The 27,940-nt window shown below is 43.6% G+C and overlaps 2 protein-coding genes across 10 annotated transcripts in view; both read right to left on the bottom strand.

Annotated features, from left to right (window-relative positions):
* Positions 1 to 12,568, bottom strand: part of LOC105487027 (putative adhesion G protein-coupled receptor E4P) — a 62,843-nt gene extending 50,275 nt beyond the window's left edge. Inside the window, exon 1 of one of the 3 annotated variants that reach the window (XR_011617923.1) lies at positions 357 to 1,255. The gene's annotated coding sequence lies outside the window, so the exon portion shown is untranslated. Of the gene's footprint in view, positions 1 to 356; positions 1,256 to 12,552 lie in introns of those variants that run through there. The other 2 variants (XM_071087960.1, XM_071087959.1) reach the window with 2 other exon arrangements.
* LOC105487019 (putative adhesion G protein-coupled receptor E4P) overlaps positions 11,052 to 27,940 on the bottom strand; it is a 55,569-nt gene continuing 38,680 nt past the window's right edge. For 5 of the 7 annotated variants that reach the window (XM_071087957.1, XM_071087953.1, XM_071087956.1 and 2 more), the window contains 6 exons: positions 24,147 to 24,382; positions 20,318 to 20,384; positions 19,642 to 19,733; positions 16,264 to 16,444; positions 13,937 to 14,032; positions 11,052 to 12,669 (listed from right to left, as the gene is read on the bottom strand). In XM_071087957.1, coding sequence (XP_070944058.1) covers positions 12,544 to 12,669; positions 13,937 to 14,032; positions 16,264 to 16,444; positions 19,642 to 19,733; positions 20,318 to 20,384; positions 24,147 to 24,382 — 798 coding nt within the window. In that variant the 3' untranslated portion in view covers positions 11,052 to 12,543. Of the gene's footprint in view, positions 12,673 to 13,936; positions 16,445 to 19,641; positions 19,734 to 20,317; positions 20,385 to 24,146; positions 24,383 to 27,940 lie in introns of all 7 variants that reach the window. The other 2 variants (XM_071087958.1, XR_011617922.1) reach the window with 2 other exon arrangements.

Consider the following 27,940-nt stretch of genomic DNA (forward strand, 5'->3'; position numbering starts at 1 on the left):
TTCCTTGTTTTTCATAACATGTTCGTTATAAGCTATGTTCATCTTAGATTATTCTCGAATCTTGATCATTTTAGTTCACCTTAAGCCCCTTTACACACCATTGCCCCCTTCTTTGTGTGTGATAAGGCATCCCAGCAGGTTTCAGACTATCGCATAACGACACACACACTCCTTGCCCAAGCAGAAGTGGAAAAAATGAATGTGAGATAGAAGCCGTCATAGCAGCTCTCAAGAAATAAAGTAATCGGACAAGTAATGAGGCCTCCTTGAAAATGTTTCCAGAACGAGAATATTTTTCTTAGATTCAGGATCCCAAGTAAAACATTTCCTATTTTCTATAGGAAGATACTACTTACCCTAAAGATGAAAAGTCCTTGCCTCTCACTGAGCCTGGTAGCTTCTCAGAACTGACAGAAGAGGAAGTATGTTGGTTTTTATCTTGAGCTCCGGTTTCTCAAGGAGTCTTGTGGGTGGACAAGGGAGGCTGCGTTGTTGTTTGGGGAGTTTGCATAATGCAGGGTCTATTAGTTCTCCTTCCATTGCCGTAATTTAAGTGGTACATTATCATGGTGGACCATATCAAAGTGCCTCAGAAAATGAACGGGCAAATGGTGATGGTGGTCAGTGGGAAATGGAGAGTGATAATGGAGAGTGAGGCCAACTCCCAAGGATATGGGTTCAACTTCAAAAAGGTCCTTTTAATTTAATTTTCACTACCAGAGTTGAAGGCCAGAGTGTGGAAAGGAGTCAGCATATCTTTGTAGAGCTTAATTTCCTGTTCCAGTTGACCAACTTCGGAAAATGACTCATCCATATTCTTGGTCTTTGGGATGGTACCATTTAACAGAATTACACTGATAGACTTGGCTGATAAGATTTTCAACTGGTTTTATTAGGGTGGTATTCTGAAATTGTTGTCTCATTTGTATTAGAAGAATCTTGGTAAGATCCAGCATGAATATGGCAAATAATGCCCTAATTTGGCAAGTCCAAATACCCAAGAAGCAATTTACTCCTTGTCTTGATTTTATTACGTGTATGAAACATGGTCTTATTCTCCCAAATGTTAAAACCTTCATCTTTCTGTTTTCCATTTATTTTTATAAATTCATAAGAGTAAATGCAATAAATTATGCAAATAATCACATAGATACGGCTGTATAGCTGGGCTGGTAATCACCTCCTCCATGTACTACTCAAAATGTTTGCTGCATCATCTTTTTTTTGAGATGGAATTTCACTCTTGTCGTCCAGGCTGGAGTGCAATGGCACAATCTTGGCTCATTGCAACCTCTGCCTCCCGGGTTCAAGCGATTCTCCTGCCTCAGCCTCCCCAGTAGCTGGGATTACAGGCACGCACCACCACGCCCAGCTAATTTTTGTGTTTTTAGTAGAGACGGGATTTCCTCCATGTTGGCGAGGCTGGTCTCGAACTCCTAACGTTGGGTGATCTGCCCGCTTCAGCCTCCCAAAGTGCTGGGATTACAGACGTGAGCCACCGTGCTCAGTCTGCTGCATCGTCTTTCAAATGACAAACGAAAGGCGGATTCAGCCTGCCATTGTCAGCTGTACTGAAGAGAAAATTGTCTGAATGTAAAATGGAAACGCCTAATCCCAAAGGAAGTCCCTGAAATTCTGAGTATTCTGTGTGCTCATGACCCAATTCTGCACGCGACAGATTGCACCCTGGGATGGAAGAATTCTCCATCTTTAAGTGTAGTCTCTGGTTCTTATCTTGGCCGTGTGACTGGCTTTGGCCAATGAAACAACAGCTAACAGAATGCAAAAAAAAATGCTAGCCTGCTGGAGTGTAAGAAGCCATGGGGAAGAAACCAAGGCTTGATAGCCAATCATTCATCACTTCAGTTGCCAATCTGCCAATCACCACACGTGTGGGTAAGACCATGTCAGATCATCCATTCAACCAGCATACCCTCCAACTGACCACAAACACGTATGAATGGACCAACAAGCCAGCCCAGATCTGAAGAAATGTCCGCAGAATCGTGAAATAGTTGTTATTTTAAGCAAAAAAAAAAAAAAAGAAAGAAAGAAAGAAAGAAAAAAGAAGAAAGAAAAAAAATTAAATGAGGAGAGGATGGTTTATTATACACCCAAGGCCAACTGAGACACTTCCCAAGGTGTGCTGGAATAAGTTATTTGCACTCATGTTGTCAGACATGGTATTATTTAACTTTGCCTCCCAACCGCAGCTGATTGGAACATGGATTGGTCCATATGGCAAATAACAACTTATGAGATGGCCAGGAAGATAAGTGTACCTTCAAATAGTTCTGTCTATTGAATATTGACTGACGAATCCATTCAGCCTGTGTCTCTCTTGAGGAATCTGAATAAGTCCCGGAAAGGGATGCAGACAGCAGCATGACTCATGAGCCGCAGTGATCAAATTAAGAAATAACAAAAGCAGAAGCCATCAGATAGGAGAATGATGACCTTCCTCTCTAATCTCTACGTCGGGTATCTCACCTTGCCTCGGTAGAACAGCACAGTACACTGCCCCCATCACAGAAACCAGCCCATCTCAAAACCCAAGGAAGCAAATGTTCGGTCTAGGAACATTTGATATGGCCTGGTCATTTCCCAAACTTCAACAAGCATTTAACAATTGACTTTGGGCAATTGTGAAAAACACCTGTTCTCCATCCTTCTGCAACCGGCCCTGTGCATTGAGAGGCTTCCCTGTATGTTCTGGATCATGAGGCACTTGCGTGCTCTGCTGTGAAGCTTGATTTGACCAGTGTTAGCCCCGGAAGAAGAAAAGAGAGCTGGTGCAGCAAGAGATGTGGTGTTTACTTCCCCAGCCTCCTCTTCCCCCGCAGCATTGCACATTTGGACAGTGGTTGGGTTTTTCTGCTGCAGGCTAAAGCCCTTCCAGGTTCTCATAAATGCTGCCTCCCTTCATGCCTTCAAGTCAACGAGTGGTAAGAGATCACCCACATTGCCAATCCCAGGGTGCCTCGCCATCCGCTGTTGATTTCCCTTAGCCCTACCCCCACCTAAATAAACAGTCCTTTCATGAAACCCCCTTCATTTAACTCATTTGAGGGCGCAGCTGTTTCTTCCCATGTCACCAATTAATACACACTTTGGTCCTGATTCTGCTTATTCTAGCTTTCTTATCAACTGTCATAGAAGAGGAAACCCTTACTTCAAGAAAAGAAGAAAACACCATTGTTCGACCAACGCGTGAAAGTGAATCACAAAACACAAATATCACTTCCTCCTTTGGCAATCATTTAAAAAGAATTGTTTCTCAGCCAACTTCCCATGCCTTGAAATAGTGGTGTTCGGTATGTGAATTGGCTGGAAATATGGTGTAGGTGGTCCACTTGGAAAGAATGGGATATAGGAATCAGAGCTTAGAACCTGGGCTTTATCAGAATGGCAGCCCAGACTTGATGCCTAAAAGGTTGTGTTCAGTGGCTCGTACATATGATCTTTCTTGCCGGTTCACTGGGCACCAACAGAATCATGCCCTTAGATAATATTGTCACCTTTGTTTCTAACAAACTTCTTATGCTAAGTGTGCTTGGTGCCTGAGATGGTATTAAAACATGGCCCCACACTTTCTGACATTCTTTTCTGGAGAGCTGAAGTCTATGTCTCGTCTTCTTGTATCTGGGCTTTGTAACTTCTTAACTAGTAGAACTGACAATAGAAAATAACTATGTAGCCCGGCGTGGTGGCTCATGCCTGTAATCCCAGCACTTTGGGAGGCCAAGGCAGGCGGATCATGAGGTCAGGAGATCGAGACTAACCTGGCTAACACAGTGAAACCCCGTCTCTACTAAAAATACAAAAAAATTAGCTGCGTGTGGTGACAGACATCTGTAGTCCCAGCTACTCGGGAGGCTGAGGCAGGAGAATGATGTGAACCCGGGAGGTGGAGCTTGTAGTGAGCCGAGATTGCGCCACTGCACTCCAACCTGGGTGACAGAGCAAGGCTCTGTCTCACCAAAAAAAAAAAAAAAAAAAGAAAGAAAGAAAAAGAAAGAAAGAAAATAACTCTATACATCTTACAGGACCGGATCTTATCTTAAGACACTGGTAGCTTCTTTCTTTTCTTGTTTTTTTTTCAGATGGCATCTCGCTCTGTTGCCCAGGCTGGAGTGCAGTGGCACAATCTTGGTTCACTGCAACCTCTGCCTCCTGGGTTCAAGCGATTCTCCCGCCTCAGCCTTCTGAGCAGCTGGGACTACAGGTGCTTACCACCACCCCCAGCTAATTTTTGTATTTTTAGTGGAGACGGGGTTTCGCCATGTTTGTCAGGCTGGTCACGAACTCCTGACCTCAGATGATCCACCCGCCTTAGCCTCCCAAAGTGCTGGGATTATGGGTGTGAGCCAACGCACCCAGCTCATGACGTTATTTACGAAATAAGAGTGCACATGTACCCTAGAACTTAAAGAAAAAAAAAAAAGAAAAACAAGAGTGGTCACTTCAGAAGACAGAATGTCAGAATAATGTTCTGTTGCTGTGCAGTAGATTGACACATGGTTTTTCTCAGATGTATTCATTCAACAAACATTATAAACCCAATCAGTGACCCCAGTCTCCTGCTGGGTAATACACTTACACAGATAAATCAGACAAGGAACTCATCTGATTATGATCCAACATGCTGAGTATTACAAATAAAAGATCGATAATAACTTTGGACACAATGAAACAGAAATGTTAAGTCAGGAGGTAACCGGATGACTTTGAACTGATGATGGAAAGCTCTTCTATGAGCAAAAATTAAATAAACTTCAAATAAGGTGGGCACGGGGGCTCACGCTTGTAGTCCCAGCACTTTGGGACGCTGAGGCAGGTAGATCACTTGAGGTCAGGAGTTTGAGACCAGTCTGGCCAACGTGGTGAAACCCCATCTACTAAAAATACAAAAATTAGCCGTGCATCATGGTGGACACCTGTAATCCCAGCTGCTTAGGAGGCTGAGGCAGGAGAATGGCTTCAACCCACAAGACAGAGGCTGCAGTGAGTGGAGATCATGCCGCTGCACTCCAGCCTGGGTGACAGAGTGTGACTTGGTCTCAAAAAGAAAAAAAGAGGCCGGGCGCGGTGGCTCACGCCTGTAATCCCAGCGCTTTGGGAGGCCGAGGCGGGTGGATCACAAGGTCAGGAGATCGAGACCATCCTGGCTAACACGTTGAAACCCTGTCTCTACTAAAAATAGAAAAGTTAGCCGGGCGTGGTGGCGGCGCCTGTAGTCCCAGCTACTCAGGAGGCTGAATCAGGAGAATGGCGTAAACCCGGGAAGGGGAGCTTGCAGTGAGCCAAGATTGTGCCACCGCACTCCAGCCTGGGGGACAGAGTGAGACTCCATCTCAAAAACAAACTAAGAATAAAAATAAAAAATAAATGATTTGTTGCCTGTCTGACTAGGACAAAGACTCTTCGTGATTTTAAAGAAATGGTCAGTAAAACTGTAATGAGAGTCCCAGGGAACCAAGATGGTGCATAGACAGACAAGCTACGTTGGCACAAACATTTAAAAAGAATTATGTTGGTAAGTAGGAGGACGTTTGATGTAGCAGAACTCTAACGCCTCCTGGAGGGTTGACGCACTTGATGACAACACCCTTTGGAAAGTGCTTTGGTTTTCTGGGGTCCTTCAGGTAACCAAGACCTCCCTTTTTTCTAGAAACTATCTAATGACTTGGCTAGGATTTAGGATTTGCTCTGTCACAGTTATCTCTACCCATCCTTAATTTTTTTTTTTTTTTGACAAAAGTCTCACTCTGTTGCCCAGGCCAGAGTGCAGTGGCATGATCTTGGCTCACTGCAACCTCTGCCTCCCGGATGCAAACGATTCTCCTGCCTCAGCCTCCCGAGCATCTGGGATCACAGGCAACCACCACCACACCTGGCTAATTTTTGTATTTTTAGTAGAGACAGGGTTTCATCATGTTGACCAGGCTGGTCTTGAACTCCTGACCTCAGGTGATCTGCCCACCTCGGCCTCCCAAAGTGCTGGGATTACAGGCATGAGCCACTGCGCCCAGCCAATTATTGTTATTATTTAGTGACAGATCTCACTCTTTCACCCAGGCTGCAGTGCGGTCGGCACAGTCACAGCTCACTATGCTTCAAACTCCTGCACTCAAGTGATCCTCCCACCTCAGCCTCCCAAGTAGCTGGAGCTACAGATGCCCACTACTATGCCTGGCTAATTTTTTAAAAAAAATTTTATAGAAATGGGATGGAGGGGTGGTCTCACTATGTTACCCAAGCTGGCCTCGAACTCCTGAGCTCAAGCAGTCCTCCTGCTTCAGCCTCTCAAAATGCTGGGATTACAGGCATGAGCCACTGCACCTAGCCCCAAATATTTTAAAACTTCTTTTTTTGAAGGTCTTCATGGTAATCTGGGGTGTTCATGTGTCATAAAGTATTTAATCCCAGTTTGTATCATTTCTAAATTTTCAGCACTATAAACAACACTGTAATGAATATCTTTGAGCTAAAATTTTAATACTCTACTATGTAAGTGCCTTTAAAATTAGCAGTAGGTTATAAGTGGGAAGAAATTTATATGTTTGATTAAAGACAAACATTTTTCACTGTCCAAAGGCTGCCAAAATTTTCCCAAACTGTAAAAAATAAACTATTCCAGGCCGGGCATGGTGGTTCATGCCTGTAATCCTAGCACTTTGGGAGGCTGAGGTGGGTGAATGACTTGAGCCCAGGAGTTCAAGATCAGCCTGGGCAACATGGCAAAACCCCGTCTCTACCAAAAATACAAACATTAGCCAGTCTCATAACCGGTCTCTAAATAAATAGATACAAATTTTAAATAAAATAATTTTAAAAGTAGCCATTAGAAATACAGTCATTTGGATGGGCGCAGTGGCTCACGCCTGTAATTCCAGCACATCAGGAGGCCGAGACGGGAAGATCACGAGGTCAGGAGATGGAGACCATCTTGCCTAACACGGTGAAACCCCGTCTCTACTAAAAACACAAAAAATTAGCCGGGCGTGGTGGCGGGCGCCTGTAGTCCCAGCTACTCGTGAGGCTGAGGCAGGAGAATGGCATGAAGCTGGGAGGTGGAGCTTGCAGTGAGTGGAGATTGCGCCACTGCAATCCAGTCTCGGGGACAGAGCAAGACTCCGTCTCAAAAAAAAAAATTTAAAAAAAAAAATATATGGTAATTTGAAGTTCACTTAATTTTTGCTCCCAGAAAATCTTTCCATCATAAGTTCTAAGCCATCTGGTTGCCTCCTAATGTGACTTTTCTGCTCCATTTTGCCTAAAGTTATTGACTTTTTATTGGTAATACTTGGAATGTTAGGAGAAAAGTGAGGGCATCAGGATGGAGTTGGGAAGTTACAGGGTAAGGCTACGGTCTCAGCTGGAAGTGACTGCAGCCTGATCTCTGGGGAGCGCTGGAGCACGAGTCATATCTCAGAGTTGGTCTCACTTTGAGTCAAGGGCCCCAGCCTTGTTTATGCCTGTGTCAGTCAATTACTGGCTACGGTTGCCCCGACAATGGTAGGGCCGTGTGTCACCTCCCAGATGGAGCACTTCCTGTTCAGCTGAAACCAATTTCCTGGAGAAGGGGATGAGGGCTGAAAAGGAAATTAGGAAGCGGCACCAACAGTACCAGCTACTCTGCTCATGACCATCAAATATGAAAAAGAAAGCTGTATTATGAGTCTCTTAGATACTTGAAGTTCATTGTTGTGAGATTTTGAACTGCATTAAAAAATTGTTTCTAATGATATTGCAAATTTCTTAGACATCCCAGTAAACATTTCACTTACTAAATTTTTTTTTTTTTTTTTTTTTTTTTTTTTTTTTGCCTTTCGCTTAGACTTCTTTTTTTAATGTTTATTTTAGGTTCAGGGTTACATGTGCAGGTTAGTTATATAGGTAAGTTGCATGTCACAGGGATTTCATGTACAGACTTTTTTTAATCATCCAGGTAATAAGGATACTACCTGATAGGCAGTTTTTGGATCCTCTCCCTCCTCCCACCTTCCACCCTCCAGAAGGACCTGGTGTCTGTTGTTTGTTCCTTTTTTGTTTTTTTTTGTTTGTTTGTTTGTTTGTTTTTGAGATGGAGTCTTACTCTGTTGCCCAGGCTGGAGTGCAGTGGCGTGATCTCGGCTCACTGCAACCTCCGCCTCCCGGGTTCAAACAATTCTCCTGCCTCAGCAGGATACCCAATCCCAGAGAAGTTCAAAGCTAACATAAGGTAGAATTCAGTTATTCCGGCCGGGCGCAGTGGCTCAAGCCTGTAATCCCAGCACTTTGGGAGGCCGAGGCGGGCGGATCACAAGGTCAGGAGATCGAGACCACAGTGAAACCCCGTCTCTACTAAAAATACAAAAAATTAGCCGGGCGCGGTGGCGGGCGCCTGTAGTCCCAGCTACTCAGGAGGCTGAGGCAGGAGAATGGCGGGAACCCGGGAGGCGGAGCTTGCAGTGAGCCGAGATCGCGCCACTGCACTCCAGCCTGGGCAACAGCGTGAGACTCCGTCTCAAAAAAAAAAAAAAAAAAAGAATTCAGTTATTCCCCTAGTTCCTTATAATTGAATAGAAACATTTTACCAACTTATGTTAATATTATACAATTTTAATCCCTGGATACTGGAACTGGGTCTGACTCACTAACTGAAAAATTTCACATTTTGTGCTATTCACAATAGGACGTTTCAGTGCTATTGTTTTTCTCATTTTTCTGGCTCTAAATCACCTCAGACATCTGTAGTTATTATTGCAACTTTGTACTTACCTATAAACTAATCCCTAGACAAATGGTTTTCAACTGGGAGCATTTTTGTTCCCAGGTGGCAATGTCTGGAAGAATATATATATATGTGTATATATGTATATATGTGTATATATATGTATATACGTGTGTGTGTGTGTATATATATATATATATTTTTTTTTTTTGAGACAGGGTCTCACTCTGTAGCCCAGGCTGCAGTGCAGTGGCATGATCTTGGCTCACTGCAGCCTCTGCCTCCTGGGTTCAAGCAATCCTCCCCTCAGCCTCCTGAATAGCTGGGATTACAAACGTGAGCCACTGCACCCAGCTAATTTTTTTGTATTTTTAGTAGAGACAGGATTTCACCATGTTGGCCAGGCTGGCCTCGAACTCCTGGTCTCAAGTGATCTACTCACCTCAGTCTCCCAAAGTGCTAGGATTACAGGTGTAAGGCACCACACCCCCCCTCTGGAGGCATTTTTGATTGTCATGACTGGTGGGGAAGTGTCACTGGCACCTACTGAATATAGGCCAAGCTGCTTCTAAACACCCTACAATGCAAAGAATGACCCCTTACAAATAAGAAATTATCAGCCAGCATGATGGCTCACACCTGTAATCCCAGCACTTTGGGAGGCTGAGGCAGGCAGATCACAAGGTCAAGAGATTGAGACCACCCTGGCCAACATGGTAAAACCCTGTCTCTACTAAAAATACAAAAATTAGCCAGGCATGGTGGCGTGCGCCTGTAGTCCCAGCTATTCAGGAGGCTGAGGCAGGAGAATTGCTTGGGAGGCAGAGGTTGCAGTGAGCCAAGATTGCGCCGCTATACTCCAGCCTGGGCAACAGAGCGAGACTCTTATCTCAAATAAAAAAATACATAAATAATTATTCAGCCCAAAATATCAATAGTGTAGAATTTGAGATATAATGATTAGGTGGAGGCCAAGAATATTTAATGTATCATCTCTGCCATTCTTGCCTTCACAAATTTTATAATTCAGGGAGGCATGATTTACAAACACACACAACATCATTTGTGAAACAGCACACCAAGTGGAGGGGTAAGTCATGTCCTACAGGCCTGAATAAATTGAGTTTAAAAGATGGATTTATTTGGCCAGGCGCAGTGGCTCACACCTGTAATCCCAGCACTTTAGGAGGCTGACGCGGGTGGATCACGAGGTCAGGAGTTCAAGACCAACCTGGCCAACATGGTGAAACTCTGTCTCTACTAAAAATAGAAAAATTAGCTGGGCATGCTGGCATGCACCTGTAGGCCCAGATACTCTGGAGGCTGAGGCAGGAGAATTGCTTGAACCTGGAAGGTGTACGTTGCAGTGAGTCGAGATGGTGTCATTGCACTCCAGCCTAGCCACACAGCAAGACTCCATCTCAAAAAGAAAAAAGAAAAAAAGATGCATTTATTTGAAAGCCTGAATAAGAAATTGATTTTGAAGGAAGCAGAAGCCAGACTGGCTCTTAAAAAGAGTGGAAAAGAATGGGAGAGGCAGGAAAGAAAGAAAGGAGCCTACCGGGCACGGTGGCTCACGCCTGTAATCTCAGCACCTTGAGAGGCCAAGGCAGGTGGATCACCTCAGGTCAAGAGTTCGAGATCAACCTGGCCAACATGGAAAAACTCCATCTCTACTAAAAATACAAAATTAGCTGGGCGGGCATGGTGGTGTATGCCTGTAATCCAAGGTACTCGGGAGGCTGAGGCAGGAGAATCGCTTGAACCTGGGAGGCAGAGGTTGCGGTGAGCCGAGATTGTGCCATTGCACTCCAGCCTCGGCAACAAGAGCGAAACTCCACAAAAACAAAACAAAAAAACAAGAAAGAAAGAAAGAAGGAGAGAGAGAGAGAGAAGGAAGGAAGGAAGCCTTCAAGTTGGAAGGGAGGGAAAATGGCCAATAGAGGAGTCTGAATTCAAACCTGCAGCACCTACAATACATGGCTTATTTATTCTGTCTTTCTTCAACCGCCAAGGACCAGAGAGCAATAGCAACATGAGTAGGAATTCGGCACAAGGGTTTGTCAGCTGCCCAGGAAGATTGCGTTTTACGCAGCCTTTATTCGTGTAAACTTGAAATTATGCAAAACAAAAAGTTGCGCAGCATGCACACATTTTGCAACCATGTGAATTTCCCTACATTTTTTCTTTTCCAAAGGAATTACGTGACTTCAAAGCCAGCAGGTGGAGTGGATGTACACTACGCTGTTTACATCGATGGAGGAGACATTTGCGTTAATTAAGCAGAAAAGTCCTCAACCCTTTGTCTGCAACCCCAAAAGAAGACTTCACATGATTTTCTTTTTTTCTTTTCTTTTCTTTTTTTTTTTTTTTTTATAAGACAGAGTATCACGGCCTCCCAGGCTGGAGTGCAGTGGTGCAATCATAGCTCACTACAGCCTCGAATTCCTGGGGCTCAAGCAATCCTACTGCCTCAGCCTCCTGGTTGCGGGGATTACAGGAACGCACCACTATGCTTAGCTAATTTCATAAACTGTTTGTAGATATGGGGTCTCACTGTGTTTTCCAGAGCGTCTCAAACTCCTGGCCTCAAGCAATCCTCTTACATCAGCCTCCCAAAGTGCTGGGATTACAGGCATGAGCCACCGCACCTGGTTTGAAATTTCTTCAAATAAATGATGATGATTCTTGCCTATTTTAACATTGACAGTCATTAGCATTTAAAATCTTTTTGGAGCTATTCTGTCATAACAATCATCCACACATTTATTAATGCACTGAAAACCATACCTAAAACCCAGTAACTTTGCAAAAGTAATTAGAAATGGTAAAATGAAAAAATGAGTCTGAATGCCCCACGGTTTTTGTTTCTGGACATTTGTACTGGGACATGTTCAAGAAGACATTAAGGAAACAAAATGATCTTTAACCCATGAGTACATGCAGGTTCGAGAAGTCTCAGGCAGGCCGGGCTCAGTGGCTCACGCCTGTAATCCCAGCACTTTGGGAGGCCAAGGTGGGGGGATCACCTGAGGTCAGGAGTTCAAGACCAGCCTGGCCAACAATGGTGAAACCCTGTCTCTACTAAAAATACAAAAAATGAGCCAGGTGTTGTGGCGGCCGCCTGTAATCCCAGCTACTCGGGAGGCTGAGGCAGGAGAATCTCTTGAACCCAGGAAGCGGAGGTTGCAGTGAACCGAGATGGCACCACTGCATTCCAGCCTAGGCAACAAGTGCAAAACTCTGTCAAAAAATAAAAATAAAAAAATAAAAGTCTGAGGCAAAGAAAATGGGAAAAATGTCAGTGTCTTGGACAGAAGAGCCTGTCCAATGACAATGCACCCCTAAGCTGAAATGATACCTTTTTGTATTTCAAAATGCAACACCCTCTTTAATACTGAACCGCTTGGAAATTGCTGAATTATGTGAATGTGGAGTGATGATGTAAGATCTTTGGGAGCATAAAATACAGCAGAGAGGCCAGAAAGGGAACTATGAGCTGAATCCAGATTCCAGTTAGTGATTTTCTGGCAAGGTGGCAGTAACTACAAGAAGAAAATCCACTTCTCCCGCCCGCCATCCTTAAAATGCATCCTTCAGACACTTCACTGCATGTGCCACACTACTGGACTCCGGATCTAAGAATTCTCCCAAATGTCTTGTTCTTTCTATGAAGATAAAAAGCCAAAATAGGTGAGTGAGCCTAGACTTTTCTCAGCAAAGCCAGAAATAGTAGCATTTGTCCAATCTGTGTGTGATCACAGGGGCGCCGTAGACAAACGGAAAGGAATGGTAACTTCCGGGTCATTGCCATGGCATTTGCCAGGTCAGTTCACCTTTAGCCAATCAACAGAGACGAGATGAACCTGTGGCTGTGGTTGCTTGCTTGAAACTGCAGATGATGATGGAGTGTCTCCTTTATGAATGAATTCTGAGGACTTCCCCACTTCTTCCTACTTAGGGGAAAGATAATAAGGAGAAAAGGTGAAATAGAATGTAATACCTTAGAAATTAACTAAAATTTATAATCTGCCCGGAGATGACAAGCTAGGATTTCTGTAAGGTCCAAAGCTCAATATCTGACATTACAACTTCCCACCCTCCTCCAAAAAAGCTCCACCATCTAATAATGGTTATTTTATTTTATCTTTTCACAAACGTTTACAGGGGCTTCCTGTGGTGCCAGGCAGCCTTCTACCTGCTTATTTGACATCATTTAATCCTCACGATGAGAGGTGCTACCCTAGCTAAGAAGTTCTCTGCCCCAGATAAAGCTCATATCTTTGCAACATCTCCATGGTCTTAGCATTCAGGATGCCCTCTAGGGGCAAACCCAGTTTCATGAGTCACAGTACTCAGGAATCTGTGGTTTCTGACCAAAAGTCTCTTCCTAGTCCTCCAAATCTAGATAATTTCACAAACCAGAGGTCGTTTTTATCATACACAGCCTTCAAATTTTGGGTCAAGTGCCAACTTCTTGTAGTCACCTTATTTAAAACTGGAATCCTCCCACCCTGTCATTCCTGGCTGCTCTCCATTGCTCTATTTTTTTCTGAAGCATTTATCACTTTGTAACATAAAATTCACTTTTTGAGGTCTGTTGTCAGTCCCCTCACCCAACTAGAATGTTAACTCTTTGAGGTCAAGGACTATGGTCAATGTGTCCACTGATGGTTCTCCGGCACCTAAACAGTGCCTGGCACATAGCGGACAATAAATATTTGTTAAATGAGTGTAGTTAATAAATTTTTTAAAATGTTAAATATCCTTTGGATATTTGTTGAAGGAAGAAATGAAAAGAGAGAGGAAGAGAAGGAGGGAGGGATAGAAAGAATGGATCAGAGAGTCAGAAAAGAGAGAGGAGGAGGAAGGGAGCGACAAAGAGAGATAGTGAAAAAGAGAGTGAGAAAGAAATAAAATGTAAGGAAGGAAAGGGAAACCAGGAGTGAGGGAGAGAAAGAGACTGAGAGAGAGCAAGAATAAAAGAAAAAGAAGGAAGGAAGGAAGGAAGGAAGGAAGGAAGGAAGGAAGGAAGGAAGGAAGGAAGGAAGGAAGGAAGGAAGGGTTGGTTCTGGTTTTGGTCCAATACCCAGAAACTTCAGCTGCATAATACAGGAACCTAATGCAATTTCTCTTTTCTTTCAGATCAAAGAACCAGGAAGCTTCCAGAGGCATGAGATGTTGGGTTCCAATAAGGAACTCAGAAAGATCTGATCTTACTGTTTTGGTTTGGGTAGTAGAGCGAGACATCTCAGTGCTTTCAGTTTCTACTCCTTTCCGCATCCCACTAAACCATTTTTTGTATTCCATTCGCACCTGGAAATTTGAGTAGAGAGGTCCATGTTACATCCAGGGCTCAGTTTAGGAGAAAGGATCCTAAAATGGGAGGTTAAAGATAAAGACACCAAGCCCTACTCTCTTTCTAGTTTTCCATATAATCTTGGCCATGCTTATGTTGATTCATTTTATTTAAACTCAAACTTCTCAGTTGTAAAAAAGGTGTGTATTAAATATCAGACACTATAGGACTCAATAGATGATGATGATGATGGTGATGAAGGTGACTGTTGATGGTGGTGGTGGTAATGAAGGTAATTAAGATGATGGTGATGATGATGAAGGTGATGGTAATGGTGATGATGGTGATGAAGGTGATGATCATGAAGGTGATAAAGGTAATGAAATTGGTGATGGTGAAGGTGATGGTAATGGTGATGAGGGTGAGGGTGATGATAATGAAGATGATGATAATGAAGGTGATATTGATGATGGTGAAGGTGATGATGATGAAGTTGATGATAATGGAACGGACAATGGTAAAAGTAACGGTGATGATGGTGATGATGATGAAAATGATCATGATGAAGGTGATGATGGTGATGATGAAGGTGATGGTAGTGAAGGTGATGATGAAGGTCATGGTGACGGTGGTGATAGTGATGTTGATGAAAGTAATGTGAAGGTGATGATGAAGGTGATGGTAATGGTGATGATGGTGATGGTGATGATCATGAAGATGGTGATGAAGGTGATGATGGTGAAAGTGATGATAAAGGTGGTGGTGATGCTAGTGATGATAAGGGTGAATTAAAGGTTATGGTAATGGTGATGATGGTGATGGTGATAATAGTAAAGATGATGAAGGTGTGATAAAGGTAATGAAGGTGGTGATGGTGAAGGTGATTATGATAAAGATGATAATGGTGGTAATAATAAAAGTGACTATTGTGATGATGGTTAGATGATAATGGTGGGAGTGTTGGTGATTATATGATGGTGAAGGTCACCATTTGTTGAACACTAGCTATATTCAATACACTGTATATGCAATATATCATTTAATTCTTACATAAATGGAGTGAAAAAGACATTTCTCCTACCCACAATTAAAGATGAAGAAGTTGAGACTCTTGCAGGTAAATTGACATGCCCAAGGTCACACAGCCAGGACTCAAAACCTTGTCATCTTTATTCAGAGCCCTGACGCTAGCCATTACACTCACCCATCCTCCACGATTCCAAGAACTGCCTTCCTCTAACCTCCTTGACATGCTAAAACTGATTTTACTTCTTCTGTGAGTGAGAAGTATCAAACATTAAGGGACTAAAAGATTGAAGAGAAATTAATGACATGTTAAGATAGCATTTTGCCACTAGCATCTTAACTGCTTGTAATTTTATTCAACAGCAAAGGGAAAATGCCAGGAGAACTGGTCCTAATTTTCTATGGAGAGTAAAATTGAAATAACAACACTCACTGAGATCCTAATGTGTACTAAGGACTATGCTAGGAGATTGCACTGATTCATTTAAATATTCAACCCTGTAATGAAGGCATCACCACATTTGCAGATGAGAAAACTACAGATGATGCTCAGAAAGGATAGGAAGTTTATCCAGAGTCACACAGCCACCTACTCAATGGAGGAACTGGGATTAGACTTGAATTCTCTTTGAGTTTATGGTAGATTGTACCACATATTTCAGCATCACTTCCTATAGTGCCCCTCACTACAGGAGGATTATTCATCCCCTTCTTGGTGAACTGAGGTATGGCCATGTGACTCGCTTTGACCAATTAAACGAGAGCAGAACAGAGGTGCATCACTACTAGGTAGAAGCTTTAAGAGAGCTAAGCTGTGCTTTCCCACAATCTCCTTTTCCTGTGCCATGAAACCATCAATGTTCTAAAGAGGTCACACCTTCAGCCTGCACCCCAGAGGAAAGATGATGTACTTATGTAGCACAAGCAAGAAATAGACATTTATTGTTGTAAGTTGCTAAGACTGAGTGTGGGAGGCAAGGGGCTATTTGTTATTGCAGCATAGTCCATCTTATCCTGACTGATCCATGCTCTTCAGAGATACGATACTAAACAGATGAAACCCACAGGATATAGCATACCCCAGCAACACCTAAACCCTCATCCTCAAATCAACACAACCCCAAAATACAATTATAAAAGGTCAGAGAAGAGTGAGAATGTGAACAATCATTCAATTAGACTTTGGGACTAGGCTGATGACAGACAAAATAAGTAGCCTTACCTGGCGATTAAGGAGGCAGTGTACCACAAACAGCAATGCTCCCTGAAGAGTGTTGATGATGGTGAATGAGTATGCAAAGATTGATCCAATCGTCTTCCCTACTTCTTCAACCATAAAAAGACCAAGGCCCCAAGAACAGCCCAGGATAAATAGCTGAGCAATGGCTTTAAATGTCATGCCTCTGCAGGGAATAAAAGTAATAATAACTACGGTTTACCAGGTATTCACCTCAAGTGTAGTTAACGTTAGTGCTAACTAAATGCTTTCCCTTATTTAAACCTCACAACAGCTTAATGCAGTTAAGTGACATATACAACAAGGTCACACAGCTTGAGGATGAAGTGGAACCCATGGTTTCAATCATGGCAAATCACTGAGAATAGTGCTTTTTCCCCACCATTGAAAATAATTTGATTTATCTGCATTTCTTCTGCCTAGACTTTTTGGAAGATTTATGGGAAAATGCCTTCTAGAAATCTGTATTTAAAAATTTGAATAATGATGAATTCCTGACTTTAGAACATAAGATAATGTTGGGTTTCTTCACACAAAAAATATTGTGTTTCATATGATGGAGTGGGATTGTTGATGGCAACTGGCTGGGAGAGCTAATGAGTGTGTGTGTGAGTGTGTGTGTGTGTGTGTGTGTGTGTATGAGACTTCACTTTTTACTTTTTGTGTTACCCCCTGGGAATATAAACTCCATGAGGGCAGGGATTTTGGTCTGTTTTACTCACTGCTTTATCTCCAGTCCTTAGAACAATGCCTAGCACAAAGTAAATACTCAATACATATTATGGTTTGTGATAAACTTGTTAATCAGTCCTTCCTGCTCCTGATTTGGTTCCTAGGTTTTCCACAACTGCAATCTAGCTTGGTAATTTTTCTTATATCCAGTCCTCCTTCCATTTACGCTTACAGAAAGTTATATACTTATAAAAATGACAGAAAACCTACCTATGTCTACATTTAGGAGACAGCATAATCACTGGTATATCAGGATTCTCCCATGACAACTTTCTCTTTGACCTAAAGGGTGCCATATGGCTTCATCCCCACTGACCATAGCCAGTTGCCCCAGAGTAGACACCTGACCTATAAGGAGCCAATCAATCCATTTTCCCCCCAGCCAACCAGATTTTCTGTCTTAAGCATTTGAAGTAAGAGGCTTGGAGAATGAACCTGTGAGATCCCTTTGGGGTGGCTCTGCCCTGTTCATCAGCTGTGGGAAGTCAGTCTGCAGGGAGAAGAGGACAGAGCCAAGGTGCAGGCAAAGGGAGTCATAAATACGCGATTTTTATTTCTTTTTGAGATGGAGTTGCCCAAGCAACTCTGTTGCCCCAGCTGGAGAGCAGTGGTGCAATCTTGGCTCACTGCAACCTCCACCTCCCAGGTTCAAGCGATTCTCCTGCCTCAGCCTCCCGAGTAGCTGGGACTACAGGTGCCCGCCACCACGCCCAGCTAATTTTTGTATTTTTAGTAAAGATGGGGTTTTGCCATGTTGGCCACGATGGTCTTGATCTCTTGACCTTATGGTCCACCTGCCTCAGCTTCCCAAAGCGCTGAGATTACAGGCGTGAACCACTGTGCCCAGCCAGTTATGGGATTTGATAGCGCTATGGTTAATTCTGGAGCTTAGGAGGCAAAGGGACTCAAGTGGATGGGGGCTTCTAACAGATCTGGAAGAAGTCTCTCAACTCTTCTTATCCAGCCTTCCTGCCATGATGTTTGAAATTTCTAGAATCCAAGTCCTTCCTATTGAAAGAGCACGATGTTTCCACCATGTCAGTGTTAACCTCGGATTTATTACTTAGGAAATAGACGAGATAGTTAATCTCTACCCCAAAGTATGACATTAACCTAGTGTATCACAACAGGATAACTGTCCATCCACCAGCAAGAGGAAGAGGTTGGCAACAGGGCATGGTGCTGGGGATGAGGTCAGACATGGAGCTTGCTGCTTGCAGTTCTAAGGAAGAAGTGAGCCCTTAGAGGGTAAGGAATTGAGAAATAGGGGGATGGGGAACCACCAAGAAGGGTGGCACTTTGACCCTCAATAATTGAGAAAACCAAGGCTACGAAATGTCAGACTGGTTTGGTAAGTAGAGGAGACTAGAGACAGGGCTTGAAATTAGACAGATAGTCCTTTTAATTTTCATACACATGACTCAGCAATGCAAGATCCTTACCCACCCTTGGGTAAGGTGAGCTGTGGGCTCATATTATCAATGAGGGTATTAGTAGCATTCACCCCATGGGTTGAAAGTATAAGCATGCCATGAAATAATATTGATAAATGTCCAGCATCTACCAAGATTCTATTGAACATTAGTTTTTGTCATCATTATTTTTAATAGCGTAGATTGGTACCCATGAGAATAGAGTTTCTACAACCAAAGAAAATGGAGTCCAGGTCAGGTGCGGTGGCTCATGCCTGTAATCTCAGCACTTTGGGAGGCTGAGGCGGGTGGATCGTCTGAGGTCAGGAGTTCGAGACCAGCCTGACCAACATGGTAAAACCCCATCTCTACTAAAAATACAAAAATTAGCTGGGCGTGGTGGCGTGCACCTGTAGTCCCAGCTACTCAGGAGGCTGAGACAGGAGAATTGCTTGAACCCAGGAGAATTGCTTGAACCCGGGAGATGGAGGTTGCAGTGAGCCGAGATCGTGCCACTGGACTCCAGCCTAGGTGACAGAGTGACACTCAGTCTCAAAAAAAAGAAAAAAAAGAAAAAAGAAGAAAGAAAGAAAGAGAGAGAGAGAAAGAAAGAAAACAGAGTCCAGAGGTATATGGGCTCTTGGTGGAGTGGGAGGAGGATGTTGATACTCTTGGAAGAGTATGTTATACAAAGGAGGCACTTGATGAATGTTTCTTTTTCTTTTTCTTTTTCTTTTTTTTTTGAGACAGTCTTGCTCTGTTGCCCAGGATGGAGTACAGTGACGTGATCATAGCTCACTGCAGCCTCAACCTCCCCGGCTCAAGTGATTCTCCTTTTGCAGCCTCCCAAATAGCTGGGACTGCAGACACATGCCACTATGCACAGCCAATTTTGTAACTTTGTTGTAGAGACAGGGGTCTCAATATGTTGCCCGGCTGGTCTTGAGCAGCTAGACTCAAAGAGTCCTGTCACCTCAGCCTCCTTAAGTGCTGAGATTACAAGTGTGAGTCACCGCACTCAGCATGAATATTTATTGAATAAGGAAATGAAGTTACCTGAAAATCAGAGTTTCTATTTCTTCTATAAATTGTCCTTCACATACCCTTTGTCATATACCAGGGTAGTTTATATCATATTTCTGCGTGGGTTCTTTCTTTCCCAAAAGAGTGATCATGTAGGAATAACGTGTGGGTACCACTGATTCTGATGCCCTCTTACCTGGTATCCTGAATGGTGGAAACTTCTTTATTGAGGGAGGAAAGTTTGCTTCTCAAAATCCACAGAATTCGGAAGTAGAACACCAGGTTTATCTGTGGGAACCGCATGAAAAAAGTGATTTGGAATTTTCTTTTGGAGCCATTTTATACAGTCTAATTTCAGGGGGACCTAAGAATCTTTTCCCAAAAGACACAGGTTTTATAAAGATGGTACACACATATGTTCTGGTCTATTACGTGCAACACACAGCATATACCCTGTAGCATTTGGTGCTTGATTCGGTGACGATACAATTTATCATTCAAACCAGGACACTTTGAAAGTGGAAGGGTGCTATTAATGTCTCTACCAGGGAACAGGCGTCATCAGAAAGTTCCTGACAAACAGGAAACCATGTCGCCCTGTGTAGAGAGGCCAACCATTAAATATTTGTTGAATGAATGAATAACAGCATTTTGAAAAAGAAGTCCCAGGAGAGATGATATTATTACATCAAACAACAAGCGAGCCAGGGGGAATCCAAGGAAAGAAAAGTGAAGACAGTACTTTCGGGAAGAGGGATTGATCACATTAGGCTGTATTTCTTATCTTCATCTCATTTCCCCTTAGATAAGAAAAACATTTTACATGCTTGGTCAACCCAAGGCGGGCACACCCATAAATAATTATCACTTACCAAGATAATGACTGCCACTGGCCCCGTGAAGCTCCAGATGAATCCTTTATCAGACTTGAGCCAACAGCTGTTGAGAAAGAGAGAGAAGCATTAGCTGTCTCTTCCCTGGGAGAAGGCAGAAACCTTGAATGCAGGCTCCTGGTGCAAGATCTGAACAGGGCCAGGAGTTGCTTCGCTCAGAATCCTGAATTTTAGATGGAGTCAGATGTGAGTTCTCATTTGACGCAGATGCATGCTCTGAGGCTGAGTTTTTTCAAGTGTATAATAGAGCTGATCAAAGTACTGGAAAGATTAAATGATGACTGTAGCTCTCTACTGAGGCTTGAAGTCAGGGAATGTCAGTTCTCTGTCTTCGTTGTTCTCCTTCTAAACAGTGTCGGCCATTCTAGGTTTTTTGCCTCCTTTATCTAAACTTCAGAATCAATTTGTCAATATCCACAAAATAATTTTCTGGGATTTTGATTTGGAATGTGTTGGATCTATAGATCAAGTTGGGAAGAACTGCCATCTTGACAACGTTGAGTCTTCTTATCCATGAACATAGAATATCTCTCTATTTGGATATCCTTTGATTTTTTTTATCAGAATTTTGTCACTGCCTTCATATAGAACTTGTAGGAAAGATTAAAGAAGATAATGTGCTTAAAGTTTTTGACTACAGTTTCTAGCAATGAGTTCATGGTAATAAATGTAGTTAGCAAGTTGATAATGATTGCTATAATGAGAGAGTAAAAACAATAACTTAACTACAGCTATAAAAACTAACTCAAATTAAGCATATTCCATGCATCAGGTACTCTGTTGTCCAAACAATGTGTATTCTTTCTTGGCTTATGATGGCAAAGGTAGCATACCTTTTTTTTTTTTTTTTTTTTTTGAGACGGAGTCTCGCTCTGTCGCCCAGGCTGGAGTGCAGTGGCGCGATCTTGGCTCACTGCAAGCTCCGCCTCCCAGGTTCCCGCCATTCTCCTGCCTCAGCCTCCCGAGTAGCTGGGACTACAGGCGCCCGCCACGTCGCCCGGCTAGTTTTTTGTATTTTTTAATAGAGACGGAGTTTCACCATATTAGCCAGGATGGTCTCGATCTCCTGACCTCGTGATCCGCCCGTCTCGGCATCCCAAAGTGGCATACCTTATTTTAAAATGGAAGCTGAGAGCCTGAATCTCCAACATTCAGTAGGCAGAAAAGCTTCCAAATTTAAGTTCTATCCGAAGGGTCGCCAACTATGGCCCATGGATCAGATCCAGCCCACTACTTGCTTTCATAAGTTTTACTGAAAGACAATCATACTCATTCAGCTATGTATTGTCCATGCTGCTTTCACACTACATGGGCAACATTGAGTAGTCACCTCAGAGACCCTGTGGCCAGCAAAGCCAAACATATTTACTATCTGGACTTTCATTGAAAATGTTGGTTCCAAGTCTTTGCTATAGTGAGTAGTGCCGCAATAAACATACGTGTGCATGTGTTTTTATAGCAGCATGATTTATAATCCTTTGGGTGTATAACCAGTAATGGGATGGCTGGGTCAAATGGTATTTCTAGTTCTAGATCCTTGAGGAATCACCACACTGTCTTCCACAATGGCAACCCAAATGTCCATCAGTGATAGACTGGATTAAGGAAATGTGGCACATATACACCATGGAATACTATGCAGCCGTAAAAAAGAATGAGTTAATGTCCTTTGTAGGGACATGGATGAAGCTGGAAACCATCATTCTGAGCAAACTATTGCAAGGACAGAAAACCAAACACCGCATGTTCTCACTCATAGGTGGGAATTGAACAATGAGAACACTTGGACATAGGGTGGGGAACATCACACACCGGGGCCTATTGTGGGGAGGGGGAACGGGGGAGGGATAGCATTAGGAGATATACCTAATGTAATTAACAAGTTAATGGGTGCAACACACCAACATGGCACATGTATACATATGTAACAAACCTGCACATTATGCACATGTACCCTAGAACTTAAAGTATCATTTTAAAAGAACACACACACCAAATTTCCATCTCCCATAATAGAAAAAAATCAGAAGAAAGTACCTAAAATCGTAAAGAAAAGAAAATGTTGGTCAACTCCTCCACCATTCTATCTCCACCATTCTGGCAGGATATAGAGTTCAAGCTGAAAACAAAGCACCTCTTTGACTTTAAGAGGGACAACATTGGGAGGCCGAGGCAGGCAGATCACCTGAGGTCTGGAGTTCAAGACCAGCCTGGCCAACATGGTGAAACCCCGTCTCCACTAAAAAATACAAAAATTAGCCGGGCATGATAGCGGGTGCCTGTAATCCCAGCTAGTCAGGAGGCTGAGACGGGAGAATTCTTTGAACCCGGGAGATAGTGGCTGCAGTGAGCCGAGATCACGCCACTGCACAGGTGAGCAAGACTCCATTGCAAAAAAAACAAAAAACAAAAAACAGGGGGACAACATACATGATAAAACAACATACATGATGTTTTAGTGTATGCACAACCTACTTCCTAACCCAAGCACCATTAACAAAGTATTAACTACTTCAACTAACGGTTGTGTGTTGAGTTTTGCAAGCTGCTTTAGTGAAGCAATAAAACACGGCTATTCAGAGTATTGCCTTGAAAATTCTGACGTACTCACCTTGCAGCTCTGACCTTGGAAAAGTTTATGAAATGCACTCAAGCCCAGGTGTCCCGTGAGTAAGCAAATAAACTGCTGACATCATAGGGTCATGGTGAGAATGGCATGAGCTGCTGCAGAGAGGAAGCTCCATTTTTGATGCACCACAGGGCTTTGATGCTTTTAATATTGCTGTTATTCTTGACATCTCGGAGATTCATCTCAGCCCATTCCACCTACTCTTTCAGAATCCAGGAGAACATGTAGCTCATGGGTGCTTAATGTGGGGCTCTGAATTTGCTTTTTTTTTTTTCCTTTTGACACCAAGTTTTGCTCTTGTTGTCCAGGCTGGAGTGCCATGGTGCAATCTCGGCTCACTGCAACCTCCGCCTCCTGGGTTCAAGCGATTCTCCTGTTTAGCCTCCTGAGTAGCTGGGATTACAGGCATCCACCACCACGCCCAGCTAATTTTTTGTATTTTTAGTAGAGTCGCGGTTTCACCATGTTGGCCAGGCTGGTCTTGAACTCCTGACCTCAGGTGATCCGCCCACCTCGGCCTCCCAAAGTGCTGGGATTACAGGTCTGAGTCACTGTGCCTGGCCGGAATCTGCCATTCCTGTCTCAGAATTAACTGAAGTTGTATTCAAAATTTTGTTTATATGTACATTTGTCTGAGGAAAGGGGCTTTGACTTTCAACAAAATTCTCAAAAGGATCCAACCTCAAAGATGCTGAGAACCACTGCTCTAGGGATTTTCAAGAGAAAACAGGCTTAAGAAAGGACTGGTTTGAAGTATAATTGGCAATTAAAAGATGGACTAAGGGCTGAGTGCGAAGGTTCATGCCTATAATCCCAGCACCTTGGGAGGCTGAGGTATGTGGATCGCCTGAGGTCAGGAGCTCGAGACCAGCCTAGCCAACATGGTGAAACCCTGTCTCCACTAAAAATACAAAAGTAAGCTGGGCATGGTGGCAGGCGCCTGTAGTCCCAGCTACTTGGGAAGCTGAGGCAGGAGAATAACTTGAATCCAGGAGATGGAGGTTGCAGTGAGCCAAGACCTCACCATTGCACTCCAGCCTGGGCAACCAGAGCAAAACTCCATCTCAAAAAAAAAAAAAAAAGAAAAGAAAAGATGGACTAAGAAAACATTTTGATTTTAAGTCACGCAGGAGCCATGGCCATTGCTACCACCATCATAAAGACACGCATTATGCTTACTGAGTAAATGTTCCATAATTCTGGGGTCCAACTATTGCAGACACAGCAATAATCACAGCTGGGATCCCGTAGCCTACAGGGTACATGAACCTCTTCTTGAATCCGCCCATGCTGGTGTAGTTGGCCACCCTGAGGTTCCCGACGGTGAGGAAGAGGTGTAGCCCTTCCAGGAGCATCCAGGTGAAGCAAGCCAGGTAGAGGAAGTGCAGCAGCCCTGCGATGATGGAGCACAGCACCTGAAGGGAACAGAAGAGTCAGGGGTGTACAGCAGATGTGGTCTGTACCTGATTATATGCTCAGCACGTAGCATTTCCTGGATGCTGCCTGGAATTTCTATTTGAGCATCTATAACATTTTGCCTGGGTGCTAAACATTTTCTGAGGACTTCTGCTACTTATTGAAGTCTGTTTACATCATGCATAGAGCAGGGTAGAAACCCAAGGAATACATGTCGTGGGAACAGCCCCCAAATGTATAATAAACGAAAATTGGTAGAATCCACTAATATCTAAGACATGTTCTCTACACTGCCCCCTGGGGATCCTCGGTGGAACTGAGCTCCAAATGTCCATAGTGGGAACTCTTAAAAACACATCTATTGGCTAGGTGCGGTGGCTCACACCTGTAATCCCCAGCATTTTGGGAGGCCGAGGTGGGTGGATCACCTGAGGTCAGGAGTTTGAGACCAGCCTGGCCAACATGGTGAAACCTCATCTCTACTAAAAATACGAAGCAGTTAAATCCAATCAAGTAATATACACACATCCTACTATTTCTGTGTCTCCAGAAACCCTGACTAACATAACCTCCTAACTACCAAATCCAGCAGTCTCTCTACTTGGCATTTCTGGGTTTGTTTGTTTGTTTTTGAGATGGAGTCTTGCTCTGTCGCCCAGGCTAGAGGGTGGTGGCACGATCTCAGCTCACTGCAACCTCTGCCTCCCAGGTTCCAGCGATTCTCCTGCCTCAGTCTCCTGAGTAGCTGGGATTACAGGTGTGTGCCACCGCACTCTGCTAATTTTTGTATTTTTAGTAAAGACGGAGTTTCACCATGTTGGCCAGGCTGGTCTGGAACTCCTGACCTCGTGATCCACCCGCCTCTCAAAGTGCTGGGATTACAGGCATGAGCCACCGCGCCCGTCCATCTGCCTTTCAGCAGAAGCTGATCAACCTAGTTGGCACTTCCTGTCCTTCGATGTCCTGGACACTCATCTATCCAGGAATTCTCACCTGCTTATCTTTGAGTCTTCTCATATATCTCATGTATCTTCCTCCTCTGAATCTTTAGATTACAGGCGTGAGCCACCGCACCTGGCCTGAATTTGCTTTTCCTGTCCCTGAATTAACTGAAGTTTTATTCAAACTTTTGTGTATATGTCCATTTGTCTGGGAAAAAGGGCTTTAGCGTTCAACAAAATTCTCAAAGGGATCCAACCTCAAAGATGCTGAGAACCACTGCTCTAGGGATTTTCAAGAGAAAATAGAATTCAGGCTTAAGGAAGGACTGGTTTGAAGTATAATTGGCAATTAAAAGGTGGACTAGGCTGGTGTGACTTCTAAGTCCCCACCTGGAATGTGGAGATTGTGGCTCCTACATCCTGGTGGTCCCTACCTCATATGTGTTTGCAGAGGGCCTGGTACCTGTGAAGACCCTCCCTACAGGGTGGCCTCCATTCTGAGACCACGGCTTCAAGGACTCGGAGAGGATTATGGACAGACTATGTGCAGAGTTCTCCTCCTCCTCCTGTCCCAACGTCCCCCCTTCCTCTTCCTCCTCCTTCTCCCTCTACCCCCTTCTTCCTCCTCCACAGAGCTTTATTCTTAATCCATTTTACGTATCTCTCATCATTATTTCTGCAGCTTGAAGTGTCTCCTTCGTGTAGAAAACTCCAATATCCCTTTCTCATGCTCTAATCTCTCCAGGGCTCAAAATTCCTATGTCCAATTTTCTATTGTATGTCTCAATTCCAGTGTCTGACCAGCACCTCTAACTAACAGATTTAAAACCGAATTCATTCTACTTCTTGCTTCAAGTCTGTTCCTCTTTCTCACCATCCATCTACCCAACCTCCCAAATGGGAAACCTCTAATTCATCCTTATTTCTGCTTTCTCGCACATGTACCACTTCCACATCTGTTTGGGCCTCAAGTCTGACCAACTCCCCTTACAAATATTCCTAAAATCTGGCCCACTTCCTCTAGCAGGGTTCATATTTTTATTATTTTATTTTATTTTATTTATTTTATTTTTTGAAATGGAGTCTCCCTCTATCACCCAGGCTGGAGTGCAGTGGCGCGCTCTCTGCTCACTGCAACCCTCGCCTCCTGGGTTCAAGTAATTCTCCTGCCTCAGCCTCCCAAGTAGCTGGGAGTACACGTGCCCGCCACCACCACACCTGGCTAATTTTTTGTATTTTTAGTGGAGACGGGGTTTTACTGTGTTGGCCAGGCTGGTCTTGAACTCCTGATCTAATTCTTCACCCACCTGGGCCTCCCAAAGTGTTGGGATTACAGGTGTGAGCCACCGCACCTGGCCCATATTTTTAGTAACTCCCACTCAGACTCTTCATAGCCGTATTGCTGTTCTTTCTGCTGCTAGTTTCCTCTCACTCCAGTTACTTTTACCTTCAACTTTTGTTGACCTGAGAAGTGTTTTCTGTCATTCCCAGCTTGAAGTCCTTTCCATTGCTGCCTTGAGCAGGGTTAGGAAATCTGTGGCTTTGGGCTAGTTCTGACCCAATATCTATTTTTGTAAGTAAAGTTTTATTAGCACATGGCCGCACATATTCATTTACTTTTATCTGTGGCCACTTCTTTGTTTTGTTTTGTTTTATTTTGTTTGAGATGGAGTCTCGTTCTATTGCCCTGGCTGGAGTGCAGTGGCACAAACTCGGCTCACTGCAAGCTCCACCTCCCCGGTTCAAGCCATTCTCCTGCCTCAGCCTCCGGAGTAGCTGGGATTACAGGCGCCCACCACCATGCCCGGCTAACATTTTGTATTTTTAGTAGAGGTGGGGTTTCACCATGTTAGCCAGGCTGGTCTCAAATTCCTGACTCAGGTGATCCGCCTGCCTCGGCCTCCCAAAGTGCTGGGATTAGGTGTGAGCCACCACACCCAAACTCAGTACATGTTTCTAAGCTGTGAACTCTATGGGGAAAGTAATTGAGGTAGTTCACCTAATTATTAATGTTTTCTCAGCACAATGCCTGACACGCAGTAGGTATTTTAAGAATATCCACCAAATGAATAAATAAATAAACAAAATAAAAGGTAGGATTTTAGGGCATTATATAAAAGCATATATATTCAAGATGACTAAGTCAACTCCATCTTAACCACAATATTATTTTTACAGATTTTAAAAACATTATTTGAAAATTTTATCAGAGAAGTAATTAGTACCTTCTGAGCACTTAACTAAGGGTGAACACTGATCAAATTGCTTTGTAAGTATTAACTCAACTCATTACCTCACTACTGTGAGACAAAAAAAAATTATTTTTTATTTATTTATTTATTTTTTTTTTTTTGAGACGGAGTTTTGCTCAGTCGCCCAGGCTGGAGTGCAGTGGCACGATCTCGGCTCACTGCAAGCTCCGCCTCCCGGGTTCACACCATTCTCCTGCCTCAGCCTCCCGAGTAGCTGGGGCTACAGGCGCCTGCCACTATGCCTGGCTAATTTTTTTGTATTTTTAGTAGAGACAGGGTTTCACCATGTTAACCAGGATGGTCTCAACATCCTGACCTCGTGATCCGCCCGTCTCGGCCTCCTAAAGTGCTGGGATTACAGGCG

Source organism: Macaca nemestrina, chromosome 20, assembly GCF_043159975.1.
Source record: "Macaca nemestrina isolate mMacNem1 chromosome 20, mMacNem.hap1, whole genome shotgun sequence".
In the NCBI taxonomy this organism is placed as follows: domain Eukaryota; kingdom Metazoa; phylum Chordata; class Mammalia; order Primates; family Cercopithecidae; genus Macaca; species Macaca nemestrina.